This window comes from Stegodyphus dumicola, chromosome 12 (genome assembly GCF_044657685.1).
Source record: "Stegodyphus dumicola isolate Sdum_Otavi_A_Nest chromosome 12, ASM4465768v1".
NCBI classification, from domain to species: Eukaryota; Metazoa; Arthropoda; class Arachnida; order Araneae; family Eresidae; genus Stegodyphus; species Stegodyphus dumicola.
Genome location: NC_140779.1, coordinates 90,543,108 through 90,569,872, shown reverse-complemented (window position 1 = coordinate 90,569,872; position 26,765 = coordinate 90,543,108). Strand labels below are relative to the sequence as shown.

The 26,765-nt window shown below is 32.5% G+C and overlaps 1 protein-coding gene across 1 annotated transcript in view; it reads left to right on the top strand.

The window, feature by feature from the left end:
* LOC118182361 (cell adhesion molecule Dscam1-like) overlaps positions 1-25,781 on the top strand; it is a 993,488-nt gene extending 967,707 nt beyond the window's left edge. Inside the window, exons 26-27 of the mRNA XM_085806697.1 lie at positions 19,008-19,085; positions 25,461-25,781. Of these exons, the coding sequence (XP_085662823.1) occupies positions 19,008-19,078 (71 nt within the window). The 3' untranslated portion in view covers positions 19,079-19,085; positions 25,461-25,781. The remainder of the gene's footprint in view (positions 1-19,007; positions 19,086-25,460) is intronic.
* The last annotated feature ends 984 nt before the right edge of the window (positions 25,782-26,765 follow it).

The window sequence follows — 26,765 nt, the reverse complement described above, 5'->3', positions numbered from 1 at the left end:
TGCTTTTAGTTTTTTTAATTTGTAAATCTTTATCATTTTATTTATTGTTGCTACAGATGTATGTAAAGACTCAATTCTGCGTTTCAATTCTGCGTCGACGAAATTTTACCAACAATTTTTGCTGCCAACGATTTAACTTTAGAAGCAATGCGTACCTTTTTCGGGTATTCTTCTGGAGTCTTCTTCCCATCAAAAAGTAATGATAGATGATTTTTAACTTTCCGATTAATAATACTGCTTATTTTGCACTTAGAAATTTTAATACCGTGCATTTCACAACATTTTTTAAATTTTAGAATAGGTATATTTCTGTTCGGAAAACACAGATACTTCCTTTCGCAACTTCTTTACATGTTTAGAAAGAAGAATGAATTTAAAAGTAGAAGATATTTCGCTGAAAGGGACATTTGTTCCAGAACATTTCCTTTTTTTTAAATTTTTTATCGATATCATTCTAAAAATGTGTAAACACTCTAATTGTGGTGTTACAAAGTGTGCGAATTTTTTGTGAATTGTAAATATTAAACTATGCAGTCATTAATCATCTAGCCTAATATAGCTATTGATTCAAAGTGACAATCAAAAATCAGTGAGATGAGATATTATGTATCGTGTCTCGAAGATACATAATATCTTCTCGATACATAATATATCTCGAAGATAAGCACTTCAATTTAACCTATATATTTGAAAAGAAACGAAGTGTGCACTTGATAAATAGAGTTAAGGTTAGATTTATTGTAAAGAAAATAAATAAAACTGAAAGCTATCGTTTTTCTTTGAGCAATTTGTTTCAAAAACATGGATGTGCAAATCATATATGGCATGATACTGTCAAAAGTAATTCTATTGATTTAAAGTGTTGAATATTATTAGGCTAAGGAAAATTTATATATGATGAACTTCAATGTGTTCTTTTTTTTTTTTTTCAAAGCTTTAATTCTAGACTGTTTTTAATTTCAAAATCTCGTTTACTTAAATGATTTTCAACTTTATTCCTCTTAGTTTACTGTGGAAGCTATTTTATGAGACTTCTATTTAATTTTTAAGCATTTGTAAATACCTACTTCAGTATTTTATTATTAATGTTACTATAAATACGTGTAATAGCTTAGCATTAAGTAAATTCCCAGAAAACATATCCACTTGCAAAGTAATCTTTACTCTCTCATAAAATTCCTTTGGATATACAGCATACCGAATATATAAAGTAGGACTTGTATGAAGTTTAAAAGAGAAAATTTTAAAATATACCGAATAATACTGATAATGCAGGGAGACCATGTTTCTAAATGCGGCTATCACCGTGGCTATAATGCTGCCAGTAATTATTATAATGTTGCAGGTAAGGTACAGCACAGGTAAAAGTATGCGGGACATCAGCGATGCACCATGGTAAACTGGCAATGCCTTTCCATACTAACTAACCCAGCCCCCCAAAATTGTAAACTTTACATGAGTTTACAAAGAAAAGTTGATGAGATGAGCATCTGAAGCTTTCCGAAGGATCTAGAGAGTACATTTTATGATACGTTATGCAATCCTACCGAAAAGGCGCATCTAGTATTTATTAAAAATAATGATTTATGAGAAACAGTGTCACCTGCATTCAGAAGCGAGGCGTCGATTTAATAATGAGATTGTTCATGTTAATCACAGTGTTGTTTATATAAAAAGTGTGGTGTCGTAATATTAAAATGTCAGCTACATACCTTAAAATAAATTTTCCGAGACTTCTCGCCGTCTCTGTTTTCATTGACTGACGGTAGATGTATTAATTTGCACGAATTTTTGTATACTGTTTATTTATGTAACTTTTAATTCATCCTAAAAAAGTCTTAATTTCACTAATATTGCGCTTTACTTTGGATTGAGCTTGTAAGAACTAGTTTTTTAATATTTCGCAGTTTCTGGAGCTATGCTTGAAGCAAAATTTCTTATTATCCAGCTTAAATAAATTCAACGTTTGAATTCAATTAATTTACTAAATTATTATCAAAGTTTTCTGTACAAGTGGAAATTTCAAAAACTTAATAAATGATTTCTGGATATACATGATTCCCCTCCCGAAACATGACATGAGGCCATTCCCGAATGCTTTAGTAATAAGAATCTGGCAAATGACTGACGAATGCTTTACTAGCAAGTGTCTGCATATTTGAGAAAGAGAGAAGCTCTTCGTATACTTATCCCCTTGCACGTGTCTGGCAAGTTGAGAAAGGCAAAGAATCACCGTTCACTTGTATAGGTATATCTGGAAATATCAATTTTACCAATCAGACATGCCATTAGTAGCTTAACAAAAAAATATGCTCTAAGCAATTTGAGAATTTTCGTATTTATCGATGTATCATGTAATTCTCTTAGAATCAAAAGACATATTTTAGTTGCATATAAATCATTCTTTTTATCAAATTAAAAGTACCGCTTTCGTCGCAGAAATAAAAAGGATAAAATAAATGCTTTAATAAATACTTTGTTTCAGAAAAAATACATACAAAATTAGCTAACGGAACAGTCAACAATTTATGACTTACAAATTACGATTGTTACATCTTGAAGCGAAGGAAGTAATTCCTTTTCACAATGTATAAAAATCCTTTCATTTTGGTATGAAATATGATTTGCCGAAAATGCGTGCTTTTGAAAACGATTTTTAACTTCTGTGACTTAATGAATGACCTTTCAAGGGAAACACATAGATTATCGAAAACTGTTTACGAAAAATCTATTGAGAATAAATGCCAAGCTTGAAGAATAAAGAATTTTAAAGAAATTTCATTAGTGTGGTTTGGTTATTGGAAATTAATTCAGTCTCAGATATGTTTAAAATATTACTAGACAAACCCAATGATTTTATGCGATGACGTATTAATCAATTGCAGTTTGGCTTGCACAATAAGAATGAGGAAATGTTTATACAACCTACTGCGAGATAAATGACTTTTTGTTTGTTAAATCTTATAACAAAATAAGCGATAATATTTGCAATAAGAAATGATGAATGGTAATTCGATATTTTATAATAAAACACATTTTATTGAAAAAGCAATTAACAGCTTATAATAGCTCTTCATTAGAGCGTATTATTTCAGAAATATTGCTACTTAAATACATAAATATAAATAAAAATGTTAATATTATGTTGTTTCTAGCCAAGTATTTTATTAAAAAGAAAGATTAAATTGTTTAAATATTAAAATTGGTTAAGAAATTAAAATCAAAATAGAAAGTTATGTTATCTAAGGATGGATACACACGCTTCCCTGAATAATAAGCAGAAACTCAGTAACAGTTGATCAATATTTGTCATTACCCCTCCCTCATTATACGTCTGCCTCCACACACTCAGACCCGCCAACAGTAAAGTGAATAAAACAGTTCAGAAGTTCCACCTGGGCTCCTGCCAATCCTGCCAAAAGGGTTGACTGCATGGGTGTTCTCGTGATTTTCCCTATCTTTAACATAAATATTAGCAAATTTCCCTCAAATAAAGCCTTCCCTTAAACTGATAACCATCATGTGGTGCCCACCAGCGGCCGAGCGGTAAAATTGCTGACCAGCAGTAAAGTGGTGGGTGGCCAGTAGTTCCTATCTGAGCTGCACGGGAATTTTCGTATTTTCCCCCATGCGTAACTTATATAGAAGTCAATTCCCTTAGAAAATCCTTTACGAAGGCATCCCTCCTCATAGGCAGAAAGACTAGTGTGCTTCTCTTTAATAAATTAAACCAAACCCGAAACCATTATAGGTTTTTATTATATTCAATTAAACAAGAAAACAAACCTAATTTACGTATGGAAAAGGGTACTTTTCGGTTTCTATGTGCTATTATCGTACTATTATTGGCGACTTTATCGCCTGCGTCGGCAAAACGGCAAAGTACCTGGAAAAGATATCAATTATGACCTATACAATAGAATATGGTGCCAGCACTCTTATAAAGATATTTGTTTGACTTAAGTCTAGAAACTCTTACAGTGCCGAAGAACTTTATACCAGTTTATGCACATTAATGCAAAGTCAGTTCCACTTGTATTAATGTGCATAAAATCCCTTAATATTTCGAAATCTTGAGCTTGCGGTAACCAACATGACTCTGAATGAATTTTTTGGGTAGACTGGATTGAGTCGATAGCTTTACGCTGATTCTTGCGTTTAGCAAAATAACGTTGGTGTCATTGTACAGCGAGGTAAGCAAGGGTATTCAATTATGGTGTTGGCATAAAGGTGCCCAGCTTATGTTGGTTGCACGAAATAGAATTTCGACAATGAAATAGAAACATCTGCGTTTGAATTGTAATGCCATACAGCCCTTGGTTTGAAAAACTTGATTATCCCAGTATGAAGGGGAAAAGGAAAAACGTTGCTCAACTTTCCACTGGCATACCCCTGGCAGATTTATTGTTGTTGAAATCAAAGGATCCTTCAAGATACAAAAATTGTTCAAACTCACTTTCATGTTTTTGAAACAATTTTGTTTCAAAAACAGCTTTTCAATGAGAACTGTAGCTAAAATTGCACGAGATGTTTGATATGAAAGTCGGAGATCATACTCCGGGGCCATACACAAATTGAAGAACGAAATTCTGCTTTTGCACTTATCTAACAATAAAATATCTTCACTTAATCTTTTAAAAACAGAAAATGTTTGTATTGTTAAAAAATAAAGTGATGAGCATTGTCATGTGGATTATTATCAATGTTTTGTTTTTCAAAATGCGAGGATTTTTTGCGGGTTTTTAAAAAATGCAGGTTCTATGTTGACATCTAGCAGGCTCGTAATATTATTTTAGTTAATAAGAGACAAAAATATGTTTTTAATTTAATGAATTATTGCGTGATTACCATGTTATATTTCAAAAGTAATAAAGTTTCATGAGAATATTAATAGCATATTTTTAGATACTGGAAGTTTATAAATCGCTTGTGCGGAAATTCTTTCGACATACTACATGTAACAAAATATAAATTAGAAACACTAGCTAATCAAAAAAAAATCATTAAATGGCATTTAAGTGGGAAAATAAGCCTCAAATGTTTCTTGAAAATGAAGTCAAAATTTCAAATTTTGAACTGAAATATTTCGGCCAAATTTGTTATATATATGTTTTCTATTGTCATAGTGCATACAATATTTTCTTAAATGCAAGTATAGAGGCCGGAGGACACACAAAATGTTAGACTCGTAATTTTTACAAATTGATTTCTTTCAAATTTAAAATGCCAAAACAGGAAAGATTCCGTTAATTAAAACATTTTTGTGATATTAGAAGTATATATCTAAAACCAATTTATGCGAAAATAAAAAGGGGATAGATGGTTTTATGTATACAGTATATAATTCTTTTAAGACTGAATGTAGAGCAGCATGTGTAAATTAATATGTTGGAAAAATGCTACATCTTGGTGATATTTTCCTACTCTTTAATATCTTTAGAAAAAGCTCTGCTTCAAAAAAATTCTAAATTCAATACTATACTAACTTTTGGAAAATTCTAGAAATACGTCATCAATCACTGACTTTAAACCACCAAATCGGTCGTCATGTATGTATAAAAGAGATAGTTTTTATAGTAGGTCTTTTAAACCTGTACTCCCGGTTCTCTATTCAAATACAACGGTTTCTTTCATCATCGTTTCATATCCACAAATATGATGTCGTTCCTCTGCTTTCACGGTTTTATAGATTTTTTTATTCATATTTTTCTCTATCTTCCAAATATCCCTTTTCACGAGAAGGACTCAATAAATGCTGAAGGAAAAAACAGGGTGAAGAAAACGGGAAACTTTCCTGGAGGTTCTTATTGTTCTGTTTGGAAAAATTTCAATTTCAAATGTTTATATTTTTGGCTATTTTTTTTCACTTTTTCCCCTCTTCACAAATATGTGAGGAGGAGAAAAAGGAATGCTACCCCGCATTATTCCAGTTTTGGAAAAAAGGCATTTTGAAACTTGGAATTGGAAATGTGCTTGCGTAGAGCTCTATGCTATGTACGTTCGGTTTCAAGTTATTCTATATTACTATTTCCTTTTTGTCAAAGCAATTTTCTATTATGCAACTACGATAAAGCTTTCACCCACGTTTGGCTGGAATTTCAAAACTAGAAGCGATTTCCTGCATAACAAAAGCGAAAGGATGCACTATCAGCATACGATTACTGTTCTCTCTTAAAACCTAATTTATCTTGCAATCGACGCATTTTCTGCAATGTATTCTTTCAGTTTAACTCATTGTTGTTGAGACACGCACTGAAGCTCTAGCACTGAAAATGATCTCTCAAAGGAACAATTTTATTACAAATATTTTCGTGATTAAAATTTAAATAAAATACATTTAAAAAAGTTTTTATACAAATAGTTTTTGTTTAAAACATTATGATAATTAGTAAATTAAAAAAAAATCTTATCATGCAGCTTAATGTGTATAATAAATTAAATAATTCTCTTTAGAGAATTCATCTACAATTTTATATCGCTAATAATGAAAGTGTGGGGAGCCATGATATATTAACACAGATAATGCCTTCAAATTTGATAATGCAATTAAAATAACAGATTTTTCGTTATTTAAGCGGCTTGCGCGTTTATTGTATCCCGTAGAGCAAATTGTAGATAAATTCTGTAAATAGATCTATTTAATCTACTTTTCTCATTAAACTATGTAATATTTTTTGCCTTTTAGTGCATTAATTATCGTAACCATTTTAAATAAAAGTTTATTGTATAAAAGCCTTTCTTTAATTTTATTTTAATTTCTATTTTTTAATCTCAGTTACACGTTATCAATGATAAAAGTTTCTGTCAGTATTAAAACTCTAGCAAGAAATTATAAGAAAACTATTAAATAACGAAAAGCTACTGAATGTCATTCAGAGAATGAAGAAATAAAAATGGTGCAACGAATAATTTTACTCAGATAAAAAGAAAAACGGAAAGACGTCTGCTTCAGACTGCAATACTTTTCTTTATTGTAGACGTCTTGATTTAAAAGAGAACGAAGAGTTTTATAACCTTTGAAAATTTCAAAACTTGATGTCCGATACATTTTTAGATGTTGAAAGTTTAATAATACCGTGGACGTCAAATGGTCGAAAACTCGAGCAATTTGTTCGCCAAAAAGTCAGAAATTAAGTTACAATTTTCATTCAAGTTTCATTTAGATTTCTTCCCACTTTGAAAAGTCAAAATCAAACTTTTAAAAGATCACTTCGCCACACTGCATGGCCTTCGATAAACTGTGTGTACACAAAATTTGAACTTGAGAGCTTATCAGGAAGAAGGTCAAAAATCGATAACAAAATTCCACTCACAGTAAAACACCAGAAGTGAATTAATAAAAGCTTTATTAGAAGTCAAAGAACAAAAATCGGCGTTATATTTTCAAATTTCACAGGACTAGTTTCGATGATTTTACTGAACCATCATCCTCAGCTGCAAAAGCGCAAATGAACGAGATAAGATATAATTAAAGGATAAGAAATCTTGGACAGGAGATAAGCGACTGTCGCCATCTGTTGATGAAACAATAACTAAAACACAATTTCCTTAAAGGTTGAAGGCTAAGATGGATTCGAATTAGGGTCCTTAACTATAACAGAAAGATTTTTAATGTGAAATGCCTGTAGAAAATCCAGTTCACCAATGGAAGATGTTTTTTGAATAATTTTAGCAGCAGAAAAATTGAAAGCGTGAATAACTGCTGCCAAAATTATTTAAAAAACATCTTCCATTGGTGAACTTAATTTTCTAGAGGCATTTCACATTCAAAAAAAATCTTTCTGTTCTAGTTAATGACCCTAATTCCAATCCATCTCTGCCTTTAAAGAAATTGTGTTTTAGTTCTGGTTTCATCAACAGATGGCGCCAGTAGCTTATCTCCTGTCCAAGCTTTCTTATCTTATCATTATATCATATTTCGTTCATTTGCGCTTTTGCAGCTGAGGATGATGGTTCGGTAAAACCATCGAAACTAGTTCTGTGAAATTTGAAAATATTACGCTGATTTTTGTTGTTTGACTTCTTAATTAATATTTGTTCGGCGTGTTATTGTATCTTAATTAATAAAATCTAAACGCTTTTAGATTTTTTTAAATAATTAAAATTTTGAATAATTAAAAAAATCTAAAAGGTCTCAAATTTTATATTACGCCTAAAGAAGCGTTTTTAACGTTTTATGTATTAACTTTATCTATTAAACATCATTTTCTTCGCATTTAAGTCACATAAAATTCAATTGAATAGCAATATAAGGAAATATTTAAAAACGGCATCTCTAGAATTTCTAGTAGAATTCGCGCGCTGGAACTAAAAATGGTTTTTCAGTATAGTATTGTCATTGCTTGCTCTGAAATCGTTGCGTTTATTAATCAAAAATTCAATTATTAAAAGTTACAAAATATGACACAGATAAAAGTTTACAAAATATGACACAGATAATAAATCAAATTCAAAATTCGGGGGTTCAGGTTCCCATGTACCCTAGTCACTGGAGGATTCCGTTATTTAAAATTTGATGGGTCTAAGTACCGTTGTTTTTTCACAATGCAAGAAACATACGTACTATATTCATGCAGATTCTTCATAATTTAATTTCTTTAAATACAATAATGTTAATAGGCCGATAATGTTTGGTGGCAACAATTTAAAATGTGATTCGCCTTTTATAGTGAAACTCCACAAAATCCCTTTTGAAATAAGTAGCCGTTCTAGACTACCGCCCCTTTGGGCTAAAAATGGTCTGCAAGACTGTTCAATGAAAATTTTCTGGTACGTTGTAAGTTTGTAGTACACAAATCAAAACTGCATCTAAGTCTTACTTTTGAAAATTTAATATTTCAAATGAATAATATAAATTTTCATGAGAGTATGTTATTATTATTTTTAATTTATTTTTTATGGGATTTTATCCTCTTTCTTACACTTTGAGCGAAATTACAGAAAAGCGTGACTTAACAACGGATTCATAACATTTGATTTATAGTTTGATGTATCCCCGATTGATTCTCGATAAAAATAATTTTATCTCTGTTCATAATAATAATAATAATTTTTTTCTGTTCATAAAATTTTTATCTCTTTTCATAAAAAGTTTTATCTCTGTTCTTATTTGTGTTCATCTGTATAATTTTATCTCTGTAATAATAATAATTTTATCAGCGTTTTGTTTTTATGAACAGAGATAAAATTTAACTGATATTGCTGCATTTTTTCTCACATTTTGAAAAGTAATTCATTAAAATTTTGGACCTGCATTCTACAAAAGAACAAATAGTTAATTATTTTCATTATGTAATCCTAGCACCAATAAAAGTGTCGATTAATGTGCATGATTTGATCAGTTAAATATGGCCAGTAAAACAGTAATAGTTTGGAGCATGCGGGAAATTGGTACTCATAAGCCTTCCAAAAATATCTTCCGGTAAATCCAGAAGGCCTAACAAATTAGCAGAAATCGGCGAAAGCTTTTTTATGAAGCGAAAAATGAAGAGGGTTGAATTCTGATTGTTTATTAGATAAAGAGAAATGAGTTTCTTCAGAATTCAGCAGGAACAATTAACGTAATTCTGGTGGTATTTCCGCCAACTTTCATGGTCTGATGGTAGCCAACTTTCACGGTCGACAAGACAATACGTTAAGTACCTCAAAAACTATTTCAAGATTGAGTCCTCCATTAAGCTTAAAATTTCTATGTGTCATGACAAAAGAATTATTCTTCTGTACATGATAGTGGTTTTGATTACATGATCGTAACATTGACAGGTGTTTATACAATCATAGTAGTACTTCTTGCTAAACAAATCCTGATATTTAAACAAAAAGGGAAAGTACTGAACTCGGATTTATGAGGATCCTTAACGGAAGGTGCCCAATTTGAACCAATTTGAGCCATTATTCTAAAAAAGCACCAATATTTGCAGCTTTACTTTTTGAAGTCATGGCGTATGCTTTTGCTTCAACAATCGAATCCAGTTTCAAACCTGCTAACGAACATTTTCGGCCACTATTTCATTTATTACTTAATAACTAACTTTGTATTCATGTTGAATACACTTAGATGCTTTAAGTTGGTCTAATTCAACAATTAAAGTACTTCACTTAATATTTCGTTCTGAGGTTCTGTCATTTTCTAATTCTTGAGATAACCTTTTATTATAAAATCATGTAGTCCACATTGATTATTTCATTTTGCCAGCTATAGAAAAGAAGCCTTTTTGGTGCTATTTTTTCATTTAATCTAAAGAATAAACAAATATTTTTAAAGACATTTAGTGAATAGCTTAGAATATTCTTTTCTTTATGGCTTTCTTTTTTCTTAAAATATACTTAGTTATATTTTGCTCTAGATCATTGAGTCCATTAAATTGCCTTCTTGGGTTACATTTTCTGCTTGAAAACAAATGTTTACTGTGCCTTACGTATTACAATGTGTAGATCTGTAACTCAAAACATGGAAACCTCTTGGGAGAGGACAACGTCAAAAACTCAGTTACTTCCGGCAAAATATAACGACTTCATCACCGCTATGAATTTTAAAGTACATAGCGAAATCGGAGAGACCTTTATTATTTATGGAATTCAAGAAATGTTTCCGTCCATCTTCCATCACATGTGATTTCGATTCAAGAAGTAAATAAATAAGCTAAAAAAGATAGATGTATATTTCTTCTGAAATATGAAGAAGTTGTTCTTTTACCAGAAGAATAACATTAAAATGGAAGTTTGCTTATATTTAAGCTTCCGTTTACATCATAACTTTCTTTTGTTTCAAATGCAGTTTTGTTATAAAACATCGAAGCATGTTTATTTTGAATTGCTTTTTACTTTCCATTGATGAAACAACAATGAAAGACACAAAGGGAAATGTTCAATATTGCATTTTTTTCCCAAGACTGAATGGTGCTTTACTCGCAATGATTACTCACGTTTCAGTAAAGTTTTAGTTTTCGAAATCACGCAGTAAGTGCTTTGTTTTTCTTAGAAGGTATATTATTGAAAGTTAAAGAAAGAAATCTTGTATTTGCTTGTATTCCAAATATGGCAAATATTTGTATAGATATTAAGACTATAATAAAATAATACCTTTTATTTTATCGTTTAAAACTCATTGTTTTATAATTTAAAGCACATTACGTATGATTTATAAACAATTTTAAGAATGATTACATGCTACATTTAAAGGTAGATCTAATTAAAATCATTTATAAATCTCGGTATCTCTTAAAATCCATTTCCACTAGCGGCCAAGTCTCTGAACGCTGGTAGTTCAACCTGAATTTGATTGATGGTGAATGGGCTGGTTGCATGAGTGTTTACGTGTTTTACCAAATGTGTAATACCAGTTTTCTTCAATAAGTCCTCCCTGCATTTAGGCAGATAGTCCTCGTGTGCTTTGCCATAATCAAATAAACCAACCGTCTTTCTTTAAAATTTTGAAACAAAAATTCGAAATTATAGCTAAGATAAAAAAGAAAACTAGAGTATTTTTAATGAAGTTTTCGTATATTTTTAGGTCACTAAAAACATGCTTCAAACACTATTCTTTCCATTATTGTTCCCATTTCGTGTGCTATGCTATTGAAAACGCTACAAAAGAGAAATCTGAGTAGTATTCTTATAATTCAGAATTAATCTGGTTTTAATTTTTACTGATTATTGGAATCCATTCAGAGTTTGCGTCCGCCAACCAGCTCAAAATTTCTAAGTGTCAATACGAAGTAATGACTTTTCTGCATGGCCCCATTCAAGCTTTTGTTTTCATAATTTACATCTTAATCATTAATTTAATATCTAAAAAGAACTGACAGGAAAAGTTTCCCTCCTTTTATTACTGAAAGAGCTTTCACAAAATATCTATCAATCGTTTTAGATGATTAGTTTCATTTTCATTTCCAGAAGAGCATTCAATATATTTTAATTATTCTCTCTTTCCATTTTTGTAATTATTAATTTTCTCTTTTGTCATTCTCGATTTCCCTTTCATTTAAATATTAAAACTTAGCTTTTTTTAGTATTATCTTTTTTATTAATTTAATAAATACATGGTCTTCATAGTCAGTATACTTTATTGTATAAAAGATAAATTTAAAAAAAAATTAATTTCATTGCAACATGCATCAGAATGAAATATGTTCTCAAATTTCTTCAGCATTATTATTATCAATTTCTCAATTCTTTACAAGCACAACAAATCTTGGCAGTTTCAATGACACTTTCCTTCCAGCGTCTTCTATCTTCAGCAAATCCTCTCCAATTTTTAATTTTCTGAGTTCTTAAGTCTTTTTCAGTATACCTAACCATCTAGCGGATGGTCTTCTTTTAGTTCTGGATCACTCAATTTTTTATTGTCAAGGTCCTAGTAGGATTATCTTCCTGGCTCCTACAGAAATGACACAGCCATCTCAATCTATTAATAAGGACGACTTGTATTATTTGTGGTGGTGTATAAAGCCTGAGCAGTTCAAATTCATAATCTTGCTCTCCAACGTCCCTCTTCGAGTACTGAGCCAAATTTGCTCTAAGGAGTCCAGTGAGTGCTGTATGTCTTTATTTAAAGTCTACTTACTCTTGCATTGCTTTGCGACTTATATGATTAGATCATAATTGGCTTCTTAGCCCAAAGAAGCATTTATAAGCCATTTTAATTCTATACTCAACTTCTACTCTTAAATCCTTTTTATCATTAGTAATAGTGCCAACGTATTCAAATTCCTCAACATTTTCATAGATGTTATGTTATGCTTCTTTCTGTTATGAAAAGTTTAACTAAATGACTTTAAATTGTAATCTTACATCTAACTTAATTAAATTAATAAACTTAATCAGGAATCCAAACTCCGCCGTTGCTTCAAATAGTTTGAAGACATTTTACTGCCGTATGCCGCCTTGAAATCTATAAATAGATGGTGCGTTTTAATATTGTATTCTTTAGTTCCTTTTTTCTCCCAAGGATTTGTCTTAAACACAAATTTGGTCAATAGTAAATCTTTGGGACCTAAATCCACATTCATAGTTTTCAATCGCCTTATCAATAAAAGGTAGCAATCTTGTATATAATGTATTCGAGTATATTTTATATAGCGTATTGAGAATGATAATGTTCCCATACTTTACAGCATTCAAATTGATCTCCTTTTTTAAAAATATGGCAAATGGCACTTTCTTACCATATTTTCTGAACTACTTGTTAAAAATTTATTTTGCAAATGTAAAGTGAATAGTAAAATTAGTAAATAATTAAAAATTGCGTTTCAGTTATTTATTAATGTATGATTAAAAGAAGTAATAAAGAAAGAGAAAACATTATTTGGGATAGTGTTAAATAAATTCATTACAAATCTTTTAAAGGCAATTTTATAGAGTCATTAGGTTTTTCGAATCAGAAAATATGAAAGATAAGCTATACCCTCGCCGAAACTCCCGACTGTTAGCTGGGCGTTACACCACGAAGGTACGCTGTAAGGAGGAAGTAAATGTCTTACATTCTCTCCCCAATTAAAGGACTACTTAGGAAGAGAAGACCCGGTCGCAAAATCCTACAGGTGATGAATTTTAGTCACTAGAATTCCAGATTTTATCTCGGAATCCACTTGTACAGTTTACTAGATACATTGAACCAGAAAACATGAAAAATGTGCTATGTCCTCACTGAAATTCGAACTCCAGCCCTTCCTGGGCTAACCGGACATGCTTTCAATTACAGTACAAGGGCATGCGGTGAGGAAAGAGAAAATATCTTTAGTTTTATCCGCCAGATTGTTCTTCGAATATTAGCTATAAACTAGCTAAAGCATTGAGTACATTTCCATGCATATTCTTTTCACATGTTTAGTTACACTGGCTGATCTATATGCCTCCATGAGTTCAAATGCTCCCATAATCGAAAACTGCAGAGTTTTAAACATCTTTATAGCAAATTTCTCTCTTGTACTGAAGACTTGTATTTCAGATTGTATGAAAGAGGTCATAAAAGTCCCTACCTAATTGTTTATAATTAAATGAATATCATGAGAGTGCTTATAAGGTAGAATATTTTACAGCAAGTGAAGGATTGTCTTCCTGCTGAGGCCGATAATTTTTGCTTAGATCAGAAGAAGAAAAGAGACAAAAACTTTATTAAGAACAGCAGTAAATTAAAAGACATGATCAGAATTCTTCTGATATATATTAAAAATCCCATTTTAAAAAATGATATTTAAAAACGTTTTTAAGAGGTGAGGGAATTTAGTTGAATAATGGGGAAAAACTGGAGGGATAGGAAACTAAAAGGGAGAAATACAAGAGCAGTAGTTGATTACACGGGGAAATGATTGGATGAGAGAAGACGAGCCGTTTTTGGAAGAAGAGAATGAGTGTAGCTTAATGAGTTTTCGCATGGTGGTGGAGATAAAGATGAAACTGGTTAGAATTAGGGCTAATAAAAGATCTCTCTGTCGAAATAGAGATTTTTCCTTTACGCACTAAAAATGAACTGGATGTAAGACGTTAGTAAAAAGAAAACTGTACTTATAAACTATGAAATTAACTTTCGGAGTTTTCACGTGACACTCGTTAATTTCAATTCTACTTATGAAATTATGTTTTACGAAGGCTGTTTATTTATGTTTTGAATTTATTTTGCTGTTAAAATGAAGAATGAATAAATTGAAAAGGAAACTTATTATTTCAGCTTTAAAAACCAAACACAATCCTACACTGTTTAGAAAGAACATGATAGGTATTAACTATATGTTTCAAGTCAGTAGTCTATTCAGTCAAATTCATTATGCAATAATCACTGCTGTTCATATATCAAAGCAGATCTCTACATCATACTATTCTATCAGAGATTCTTCGGTCATTCCATAGTGAAATGAGAAAAACTGCATAGATGAACTTGTTCTCTTTTTTTAATGAAGTATTTATCCTGCCTTCTTAGCATACCTTCGTGGTGTAGTGGTCAGCACACTCGGCGCGTATTCGAGAGGTCCGCGGTTCGAGTCCCGGCGAGGGCATTGCTAATTTTTCATGTCTCCTGCTTCCAAAAGAATTACCTAATATATCTACGTTTTAATTTCCTAAAAGGGCTGATTTTTGCTGTATATCACGTGCGATGCGATCATGCAAAGAATACAATGTAAACCAATGACTTGCGAGCCGCTGGTATCGTCGGTGCCACACAGTAAAAGGAAATCAAAACATTTTTTGCCTTTCTTGATCGTGAGAAACAAACAGACATAACAGCGCATGGTATTCAGCATTAGGTCTTGACGTAATCTCCATCATTATCCAGTATATTTGCCAAAGTTCTTGCAGCTGTGCAATGCCCTGACCGATAAGACTCGGGGCTTTGGGATGCAAAGAAGTCCGTCAGCGCCTGCGGTAGGTCTGCGTCACTGTGTAATGATTTCCCATGAATATGGTGGTCCAGAGAATAGAAATGGTGATAATTTGGGAGAGCTAGATCTGGCAAGAACAGTGTCCCAGTGGGCCAGCTGTTCTGTCGATGGCGATAAGAAAGAAAATTTCTTCAAGCCAAATCCCTGAATGGTATACCAATTTGTCCTTACCACATGTAGTCTCATATCAACGTGGAGCCGTTGCGATAAACCAGCCTTCTTCTGCAATGCAAACTCCTACGAGTACAGGTTCTCAATAATTGTTTATCCGGGTGGTAGCAGCTCGTGCATCATTCTATACCCATGTTTTGTCACTTGTGAGCATTCGACCAGATGTGGGTTTGTTACGATGTCGAGACAGCAATGATAAATAGGCTGTCGCTCGTTATTTGTTGTTGACTGCTGACTCACTTGTTCAACTTATATACCTTCCCTAGGTGATGCAGTTCAAGTCTATCTGTTTCCTTGAAAACTTCGAAACCTTCGACAAGTTCATCACACGTTTTACTGCTGTCTTTCTCTATGGTTGCCTTCGGGTTACCTGTTATCATGTACTGCAGGGTTCATCACAAGGTCTTAGATCTCCCAGATGTTCTGCCAACTTCTAAGCCAATGCTTAGCAGTGCGTTAATACACTGTATCCTCCCCAAATACCAGATATATTCGACGGCTTTATGTGATTGCTGACAGGTATAAAGTCATAGAGTAAACAATAGCAAAGCTGTTGCTTCGATATATCCATTCAAATGTCATAGATATTTGCAACGCTCTGAAAAGGCGTTTTCCTAAATTATCCAGTTTTTTCTGATTTGCTTGAGTGATCACATATCAGTTCTTGTAGCTTTCTTCCACTTAAAGAAATCTTGATTTTTAGAAAATATTAGCAATTAGCTCAGTATATGATTTGAAAAAATATATTATAACTTGAATGAGATGACCTCTGGAAGCTTTCAAATGCATTAACTCTTTTGCGCCAACCTTCTTAATACTCGTTCGCAAAAGAAACCTATTGATAGCTGCTATATTTTCAAAAGTAAAATGTATCTTTAAAAAAAATAGTCCATGAAATTAAACTTATTATCTTTCTTGCTTACTCTTCATTGAATAATATGCGAATTATCTATTGTTTAAAGTAATTAGAATTCTACTTTATTCTCTCCCTCCTTTCTGCATACCTTCGTGGTGTAATGAGTAGCACACTCGGCGGGTATTCAAAAGGTCCATGTTCGAGTCCCGGCGAGGGCATTTCTCTTTTTTCATGTTCTCCTGCTTAGTCTCTACATTGGCCCCCGAACTAAAAGGTGGTGAATATTGAGTCTTAACCACCTGGATTTGGCGATTCGGTAGCAGTAGCATACTCGGCGCGTATTCGAGAGGTTCAGGTTCGAGTCCTGGTGATGGCATTGCTTATTTTAGGAAGAACCGCACCTAACTAAGACCCACACCCTCCGCAAGTTTCAACAAGCATTCATCCGGGAATATTGTCTCGATGAATACAATCCCTAAGGAAGTATATCTGCCTGTTTTTCATGGCCGTGCTACCGCCCATAAGTCTTTCATCAAAATGTCCAACCACACTATATGGTGCAATATGGTGCAAGGCACTATATGGTGCAATATGGTGCAAGGCACGTCAATAGTGGACCGTAAATCAGTGAAAACGGGTACTCTAGAGCAATGAATTAAAGTTTACCCTCTACCATTCAGATGGCAGAGTCTATGTCTAGCGTCTGCCTTGGAAACGCTCCTGCCAGAATGCTTTGTACCCACAGTAAAGTTCGGCAGAGGTGGAATTATGGTCTGGAGTTTTCTCCTGGTATGGACTTAGAGCTTTGGTCCCAAATCATGGTAAGCTCAATGCCGAGGCCTGCTGGACTGTTTTACATGACAGTCTGCTTCTTACTTTGCGGCACTTTTATAGATTGAGTCTCTGTTACTTTTAGAATGACAACGCCACATGTCCTGTTGCGAGGTCCACCATGGATTGGTGGGGTGACAGTGGGGTTAATCGAATGAACTAGTCTGCCCAGAGCCTTGCCCTAAACCCTGTCGATAACCACTGGGACAAGCTGGATCGCCCATTTGAGGGGTGCAACAATCGTCTAACATCGGTAAAGGCGCTTACATATCTTTTCCAAGCCGAATGGAACAAAATAATCCTAATAATAATAATAATAATAATAACAATATAGTCAAAAGTCGTTAATCCGGACTCTTCGGGACTTCGGCGATTCCGGATTATCGATTTTTCCGGATTATAGATCATCAGTTTAAATCTGGTAAGATGGCATGCAGAATTACAAAATTACAAAATTAAAAATATGAAACCGTAATTTATGAAATAAAGAACAATTATGATCTAAAGGGTATCAAAATTTACAAAAAGAAAAAGCTTAATATTTATTTGTTTACTTTATTAAACATTTCCTTCAATGTAAGTTGCGTCGTTTCATGTGATAATACTTTCTCTTTAATTCTATTAAACAGACATAATTTCTTGTTTAGTTACAAAGTTCCGCTGTTCAAGTCCTATAATTGCTGTGTTGAGAATACCGACTAATTTGTCAATCGAAATGTTTTCGTTTTCAATAACCTCTGGGTCACTTTCTTCACTATCGGAAGCGAATTATAATGACGAGGAACTTGATTTAAATCATATCAAAGACGGAGTATATCGAGATGAAATACTACACTTAGTACGGAATTATAAACCAAATAAAATAAAAACATCTGAAGATAAGGATAGTGCTGACAGATCAACTTCCAATCCGCAGCGTGAAATTGATAAACAGATTTCGGATTTCAAAACATACTTTCGCTTTGTAGATACAAATTACATATTAGTAAATATATATCGGAAATTCTATTTGACATAATCTTTCTAATCTATCATAATCTAATAATGACGTTTCTGCCCCCCCCCCTCTGCCGCAGAGCAGCGTGAAATTGATAAACAGATTTCGGATTTCAAAACATACTTTCGCTTTGTAGTAAATATATATCGGAAATTCTATTTGACATAATCGAAAGTTCAAGCTTACTTTTATAAAATTGCTCTAACAGTCTGCAAAAAATAATAAGCCGGATCCATTTCGAAGATTAAGGAACAACGCAATCTGCAACATTAACTGAATTAGATAACTTTAGCTTAGCGTATAACTCCGTTACACATTAAACGTGCATGCGCACAAACATATTCGCAGCTGTAAGGGTCTTATGCGCTCTCGTAAACGCCTGTGCGCATGCGTGAAAGCGACGCATGCGCAGAAAGTTTGTAGCTTTGAGGTCCGGATTATAGATTATTCCGGATTATGGGTGTCCGAATTAACGACTTTTGACTGTATAATAAAATAAAATAAAATACATACAAGGACGTGTGGGAAGCACACCCCGGAGATTTAACCCTGTAACTGCTGCTGGTGGAGGCTCTACCAACTGCTTATCATGAATATTTTTGTTGTGTGTGTCAGTGCCCAAATGCTTATTGCTAGATAGTGTATAAGTTTAACGGATAATTAATGTCATTTGTTTTGCATAAGTATCTGATACGGAATAAGAAAATTCTATGTAATGAATTCATTTTAAATTTTGTTGTTTATCTAAAAGTATAATTTTTTTTTTCGATTTCAGGGAAAACTTATGAAAGTTGCCAATATGAAGACACAAAAAGATGGACAGCTGAGCATCCGGTTTTGAGCTAGAACTCAAGTATGTAATTCAGCAGTTTTTGACAGTATTATTTTTTGCTACTTTTTTAGAAAATGTACCTTCAGAAACTTTAGACGAACACATAAATTTATGAAAAGTTCTAAGTTTTAATAAAAAACTGATAAAGCTTAGCTATTATTTTTGTAGCATATACATTTTGAAAAATAGCTTCAGTGTTGTTTCTGTTTGGTTATATATGAAAATTAATTTTACATAAAAATCTATTTTAATTAAACTGCTCTGCAGATCAGTCTTCGAAAGACTAAGAAAATTGATGGCATGAGATATGTTCTTGATATTTTTCGCTTGTATTGCGTACACAAGCCAACTTGCCTTAGAGAGGATGCCTTTCATTAATAGATAATTTCACTTTAAAGAAACTAAACACGAAACTCATGTGGCATAATATTCACTTAGTAGACATAATATTCGCTTGAGTTTTAAAAAAGAAAGATTATCAAGAAAGACGATAACACGAGAAATAACCATAAACGTACAGTTCTAGAACAATTAAAGTTGTTCGTATATTTAAATTCTCTACAATGTCACTCGGCATGCCTTACTTCAACTAAACTGCCATTCCTAAAATTTACAACAGCCGTTCTTTCTCTTATTATGTAAACAAACATTTTAAATCAGCACTACTGAGTGGAAGTCTATTTCATGTACGTTTGCAGTATCAGACAATACCAGAACTGTTAAGAAATAAATGACGTATTACCATAACAAAGTTGTTAGGTTTGATGAAAGACTTAAAATTACATAAAAATGGACCACGAAATGTATTACGCCAAGGTTTTCTTTGACTGATGATTGGTACAAAGAATTAGGCGAGAACCTTTTTAGGATATTGTGGCTTTAATAACAAGATTTTACCATAATATTGTACTGTTTAATTTTCTAACCCAATATTTTAAGTACCTTTCCTTTCAATTTTAATTTCATTTCCCTGCCAGAATGGAAATTTCCGGCACGCGCTATATTCAAATTAGGTAGAAGGAAAGAAGTATTTAAAGGAAGGATTTTGGAAGGTGAAGTCAGAGCGTATTTCTGCCTACTTGAAGCCACTTTGCTAACTTTTGATTGTCTAGCGATTAGAATTCTGTGGCGTATACCTATTCTTGCCATTAGGCTTGTTTACGCCGACTTCGAGTCAGAGCCGTTTGCGGGATAGTTAATCTGTGAAGCCGTTAGGCTATACTTAACTTCACCAATTTTTAAGTTATCCATTACCTTTTGCGTGAAGCAGAAAATTTTGACTGCACGAGTGGATGGCGACTGTTAAACTTAGTTAATAAAGTTAACCCTTTAACTGTCGAGTTATTTTGATGATTTGGGTACACAAATTGTCAATTTTTTTTATTGGAAAAACCAAATGTAGCCGGAATAAACATCTCCCGATATATATTCGGGTATGACAATACGATGCACTCAAAAAACATTACCCCGAGAAATACTCGGGCGTGACATTTTCGAACACCAGTGCTGTGCCCGAGATAATCTCGGGCATGACAGTTAAAAGGTTAATAAAGGGCTTCTGACTTCGTGGTACTTTAAAGGTCTTCGTGATTAATTCACCAAACAGTCTTCAACGTCGTGTACATTTTATGGCAGTTAAGACAACCCGATATTACAACACTGTGCAATTTGAAAGGAATACGCAATTCAACTATCTATGCAAATCTGTAAAAATTCAGTTTGATAACGTAATTATAGAATGAGATAAAAAGGAAGAATACACATTTGTCATTTTTGCACCCTTTGCAAAACAGTTTTGGGTGGGTGTTTGCATTCAAAACAAAAGCTAAGCCGAGGAGATATTTGGGACACGTTGCTAAAGAAATTTTCCACAGATAATGATTTAACATAATTTTTTTATTTTAATCCTACATAGCTAGTGATTTATCTTACCATTGTCCACATGCAGCCATTATCCATTTCTGTCGATCAGCTGCACATTGTGACGAGAACTTTGCATGTTTCAGTATCAGAAAGAAGAATTTCACAAAGACTGCCAGGAAATGGCTTACAATCAAGCCTCTCTTTGTGAAGATTCATCTTGTAAAGACTACAGCAATGCACTGACGCTAATGTTTGCAATGGTATCGTGATCGAGATTCTTGATATAATAATTGAAGTAGGGTTGTATTTAGCGGGGAACTGCTTTTCTCCCTTATTAATGATAGTCATTAATAGAAAATATGAAAGTACATGAAGACAGAACGAATCCTGCTGGCATAACAGTTTACAATGCAAAACAAAATAGTAACACCAAAATAAAATAACTATTGTAGCATAGATGCAGAGTTAAAAATACAGATGCTATTTCCAGACCAGAAAATAAACAGTTGATTAAGAGGCTCGAAAACAAAATATCTCTTACAAAAAACAATAAGTTTAGCCGAAGTCTAGTAAAATTACAAGAAACAACCCCATCTTAAAAAAATAAATAGTCAGCATAATAAAAAGCATCCTATTCGATGCTTCGCTCGAATTTAGGGTATATGAGTACGCCTTATGACACAGACTAGTGCTTAATATTTTAAATAATATGTGGAAAAAGCTAGACTGACGCACTTCGTAAATCTGTATATTCTGTGCTTGGAGACTGGATTGTGCTCAAGGGAGCAACATGAAAAAGATTTTAAATTATTTATTGTTTACTGTAAAATTTCTCAAACTGCGCTATTTATCAAAACATCAGTTTTAACATTTTATGATTCACTTTTAAAGGCAAGATTTAAAACCAATCTGAAAATGTGCATTAAGGCCTTCATAGAAAGTGAGAAATTCGTCGCACAAAAAATGAACCTATTACAATTTACTTTTCTCTTATATCAATAGAAATGGAAATTACAAAAAATATACTAGTTTCAACTGAAATGCGACAAATTTCAAGTTCAGAATCTAAAATGAAAGTAATTATAAAAGTAAAAGCAATAAATTCCTTTTCGATTATTTTTATAGGAAACCTTAAGTATCTTAAAAAAAGAAAGAAAAAAAGAACGTCAGATTATGCTCAGAAAATAATTAAAATGTAACGAAAATTATTGTAGGAGGTTTCGAAATTCATAAACTCATTACCGATCAATCAAATGAAAAAACATCGTTTAAACATAAAAAAAACTCTGTAATTCAGAAATGCGTAATAAAGTTTAAATTCAAATTCTAAAGAAGAGTTAATACCTTGCGAAATACTTTGATTAAAAAAAACTTCCAAAAATTCATAAATTTGAAATAATATCGATTGTCTGGAAAACGTTATATTTAATTTTTCTAATAAAGTACTTTGCGAAGGAAAATAAGTTCACAACTTGAATGTGAAATACATCATATGTTGTCAAGAGAAATGACACAAAAATTTATCCACTTTTTGTGAAAATAGAATCCTAAATCCTAAATGACAGTTTTTGCATGAAAAGTATTATCTTGTCGTTGCTCTTTAAGGAGCTTTTGTGCCACGAGAGAAAGTATTAACTATACTTGAAGGAAATTCTTGAAAGTGTTCTTTTCAATTACCTTTTTTATTTCTGTCATGTTGTTAGAGAACGAAAGAGATAATCAGAAGTTTGAAAACTTTATGCAGAATGTGTATTTTTCTTATTTTTGAGTAGTTTCTATCATTAACGTTAATGTAATTAAAGGAATTAATGTTGAAAATAAGAATCAGTATTTTTTATTTCTGAAAACGACTGATGCTTGAATTCAGAGATTATGACACAAAATAGTTTTACCCCCTTTATCCCGGGTTCGAATCCTGGAGAAGACATGGATGTTTATAAATGCATATCGTATCGTAATGTATATCGATGTTTGTAAATGCATTCGGTGCGGCATGGCGGCACTCTAGATATGCGGCGAGCCGAAAATCCTCTTGTGTGGATTGGTGGAAAGGGAGAGGGGTGGGAGACCACTGGATCCCCCGTGGTGCTCTTTTTCAAAACTGGGGGTGAGAAGTCTAACCTCTCTTTGTGGTAGGCTTTGACAACTATTGTTCTATGTAATATGAATAAGACAACAACAAGCAACATTATTTAACCCAATAAAGACTAAAACTGCAACATCTTGGAAAGTTAGGTATAAACATAATCTAAAAATGCATACACCGGGATTAACAGAATTCGTTATTACTTTAAGGGAGATAAAGCATGAAGAAAATAGTAATTTTCGTGATGCAATATATGATGTGAAATTTGAACGCGAAAACTCAGTAAAAAACGAAAAGTCGTTTTAATCATTGAATATTTACGGGAAATAATGTTTAATATTTACAAGAATTGTTCAAATGAAAGACTATCAACTGCAATACGCGCATTATAACGGCGCCGGAGTGAGTGTCATTCTCTTTGGAAGTAAATCTAGAATACGAAGTTCTTATACAACAGCAACGCTAATTCTTGTAACAAGTTCTTCAGGAGAGTCGTGTCGTGAGCTACCTTTTTAGATGCCTTCAGAGGGAAAGAAATTGAGGCCAGAGAGATCCGAAAACCTAGGAAGCCAAAGGATGAGCCCACCGCCCCAGTCTATAGGTTTGGAAATGTTTATTCAAACTCATCTGTACTTCCGTTATGTTATTGCCTCGGGGGGTGTAGTCTTAATAAACGAAATATTTTGTTATTTTTAACTATTCTTTTAAAAGGATAATTGTAGTATATGTATTGACAGGAAGTATTTGAGAATAATAATAATAATTATTATTCTTAGCCTGCCTCGCCTCTCATTGGGCACTACAGGTCATTCGTTATTAATTAATTACAAAGCAAATTACATTTATAAATACAATTTGATGTTGGTTTTTTCCAACTTACATTGTATAGTTAGACTATTGAAAACAAGTTTGATTAGTAATTTCAATATATATATGAAAAAGTGAGTTATTTGCATATTTATATAAGGCATGCTGCCTTTTACATATCGTCAGGTTTTAACCTGGTATGACTTGTATGATGGTCTTGTTGTCATTGACGAAGCTGACAATCTGTCTTACTTCCTGGAGACCGTAGAAATCCGTTAGGTAACCTCTGAGACCTTTACTATGGAGTAGGGCGGTGTTGGCTGGAGATCTAAGCGACTTGGTGAGTGGGCATGAAGTGATGTAATGGACGGCATCTGCTGTGCTGGCGGGTGATCCACAACTGCACTTGATGTGTAAATGTAAGAAACCTCTCTAAATGTTGGGGGAACCTTCAATGATTGGAAAGGGCCTGAACCGTGTAGTGGTTCGAGTAAACTCTTGACAGCCTAACGATCGGGAAGATTGCGAAGGTGTATCTTCCGGTGTCCTCTTGTTCCCATCTTTCTTGCCATTGTGACATGAAAGCCTCTTGGATGTGATACTTGGCTGCTCTCGTGGAGATCGGAAGGGAGATATCTAAGTCTTGGCAAGATTTGGCGGCCTTTGCGGGAGTGTCTGCCCGTTCGTTCCCTCTTGCCCTTGATGACCTCTTACCCAGTGAAGGGTGACTTGCTTTGTATTACTCAGAGTAGAGACAAGCTCTTTTAGGGATTGAATATGCGCTGGAATCTTGCCTGTCTTATTCATACTCTGTAGGACGCTTATACTGTCTGTGTAGATAGAGATCTTGTTAAAATCTGAACTGCTTGCCCAGAGGGCTGCTTTCCTAAGTGCTAGAGATTCCTCTTGAAAAACTGTGGCATGATCGCTGAGTCTGAAGTGATCTTGAAAAATTTCTTGACGACTATTTCTAAGTATTTGGGAAATGGAAAAAGCAAATTTCAATTAAATAGTTGCATGAAACTGTACAGTAGGGAAAGACAAGCCAAATTAAATAATGAAATGAAATGGCACTTTTTTTAAAGTATATAATTTTCAGTGTGAATATTTAAAAGGCACTATCATATTATATTTACAGAGATATAAGGCACTTTTTTTAAATATATAATTTTCAGTGTGAATAGTTAAAGGGTATTATCATATTATATTTATAGAGATATAAATATTTAAAAAATGCACAAAGATTCATTTTTTATACTGTCCTACTTTGCCCTTTCATTATTTACTTTCCTGCTGTTAATGTAATGAAGTTATCACTTTTTTATAAAGTTATTTTGGGTCATCAATTTGCATTACATATTTTGGGAAAAGAAATGTTATGTATAATTATTTGTCTCAAAAAATTGACTTCATGTTTTTTTTAAACAGATATATTAAAATTAGTCATTTTTTCTAAAGAAAGGAAAATCCATTGAAATTGTTTTATTTACTTAATCCTTTGCCAATTTTATTATTTTTTATTCCCTAATAATTTAGAGTTTTTAGTTACATGTATGCTATGAAACATGCTAATGATGTTATTTGTTATTATACACATGTTATTATTGTATTTTAAATTTTGTGTATTTGCTGTTTTTCAGGTGAAAAGTATTCGTGCCAATGGAATTCTTTGCTTTATTACATAAAGAAGTGGATGTTTATACCGTGTTTATTTCCAACTTCTGAGTCAAATTTTCAAGAGTACTTGTCATTCACAGAGAATATATTCAGAATGAAAAGATTTATAGAGATGTAATGTAACAGATATGCTGATTTGGTAAAAATGATATTTTAAAGAGAAATTTTGTGATGAAAAATTTCTAGATTGTTCATATGTGATATGTAAATGAGTTTATTGGAGTACATTTCAGCATCATTTATGTACAGAAAATTTTAAGAAATAAACAGTTCTTTAAGTATAATGTTTACAATCTATCCTCATGTGACGGAACAGTCTTTTTTTATTTCAGCTCACATCAGCTTGAAAGAACTGCAGAACAGTATTAAAGCCTTGTTCTTTCCGAGCCTCATCACCTTAATACTGTTAAGACAGCTTTGAAGACCGGATTTCGGTCATCTCATTGTTAGATAGATGTTACTAATATTTTATTCATTTATAATGTAAATTTTTAAAAAATTCGTAGTATTGTTATTATTTATTTTATTTTAGTAAAAGTTAAATTAAATTAAAGCTAGATTTTCTTTTATTTAGTTCATTGTTGAAGTTTCACAGTGGGTAAAATTTTGTCGTCGATTTTTAACAAATTTTCTGATACGCATCGGGTTCAAATTTTGTATACACACTGCTTGTCAGGTTACAATGTAACGTGGTGAAGAAGTTTCTCAAGATTTGATTTATTTTTATTTAATGTTTAAATGATTCTTCGCACATATCTAAATTTACCAAACAAACAGCAGGAAAAAAATCTTTCCGATGAAATTTCTATGAAAATTTTAACTAAAATTCTGAATTTATGACTAATTTTTTGAAAATCGTTTGATTTTTAGATTATCTGATGCTTTTAATTTAAATTACTATTTCCAAACATATATCGGGTATAAAGTTTTAAAATTTTCACAGATTATAAAACAAACTTTTCATCCTCTTTTAATAAGAATTAATTAAATAAGAATTACATTAAAATAAGAATGATAAAAAAAATTAGCTGAGCAATTACCTACATTTTTTTAATATGTTGCAGCCTGAAGTAAACGGTGAAAAAATGCGTTTTTAGTGTGCTACCTTGGCGTATTTAATGATATTCCTTCTCTCATTTTAGCTTCAAATAAAATGCCTGTTGAGTAACATTGTTATTACATGCATTTCGAGAAACTGAATTTTCAAAGCAATTTTTTCATTCAATTAATGACTTTCAATTATTTTTCTTTATCTCATAATTTTCTCA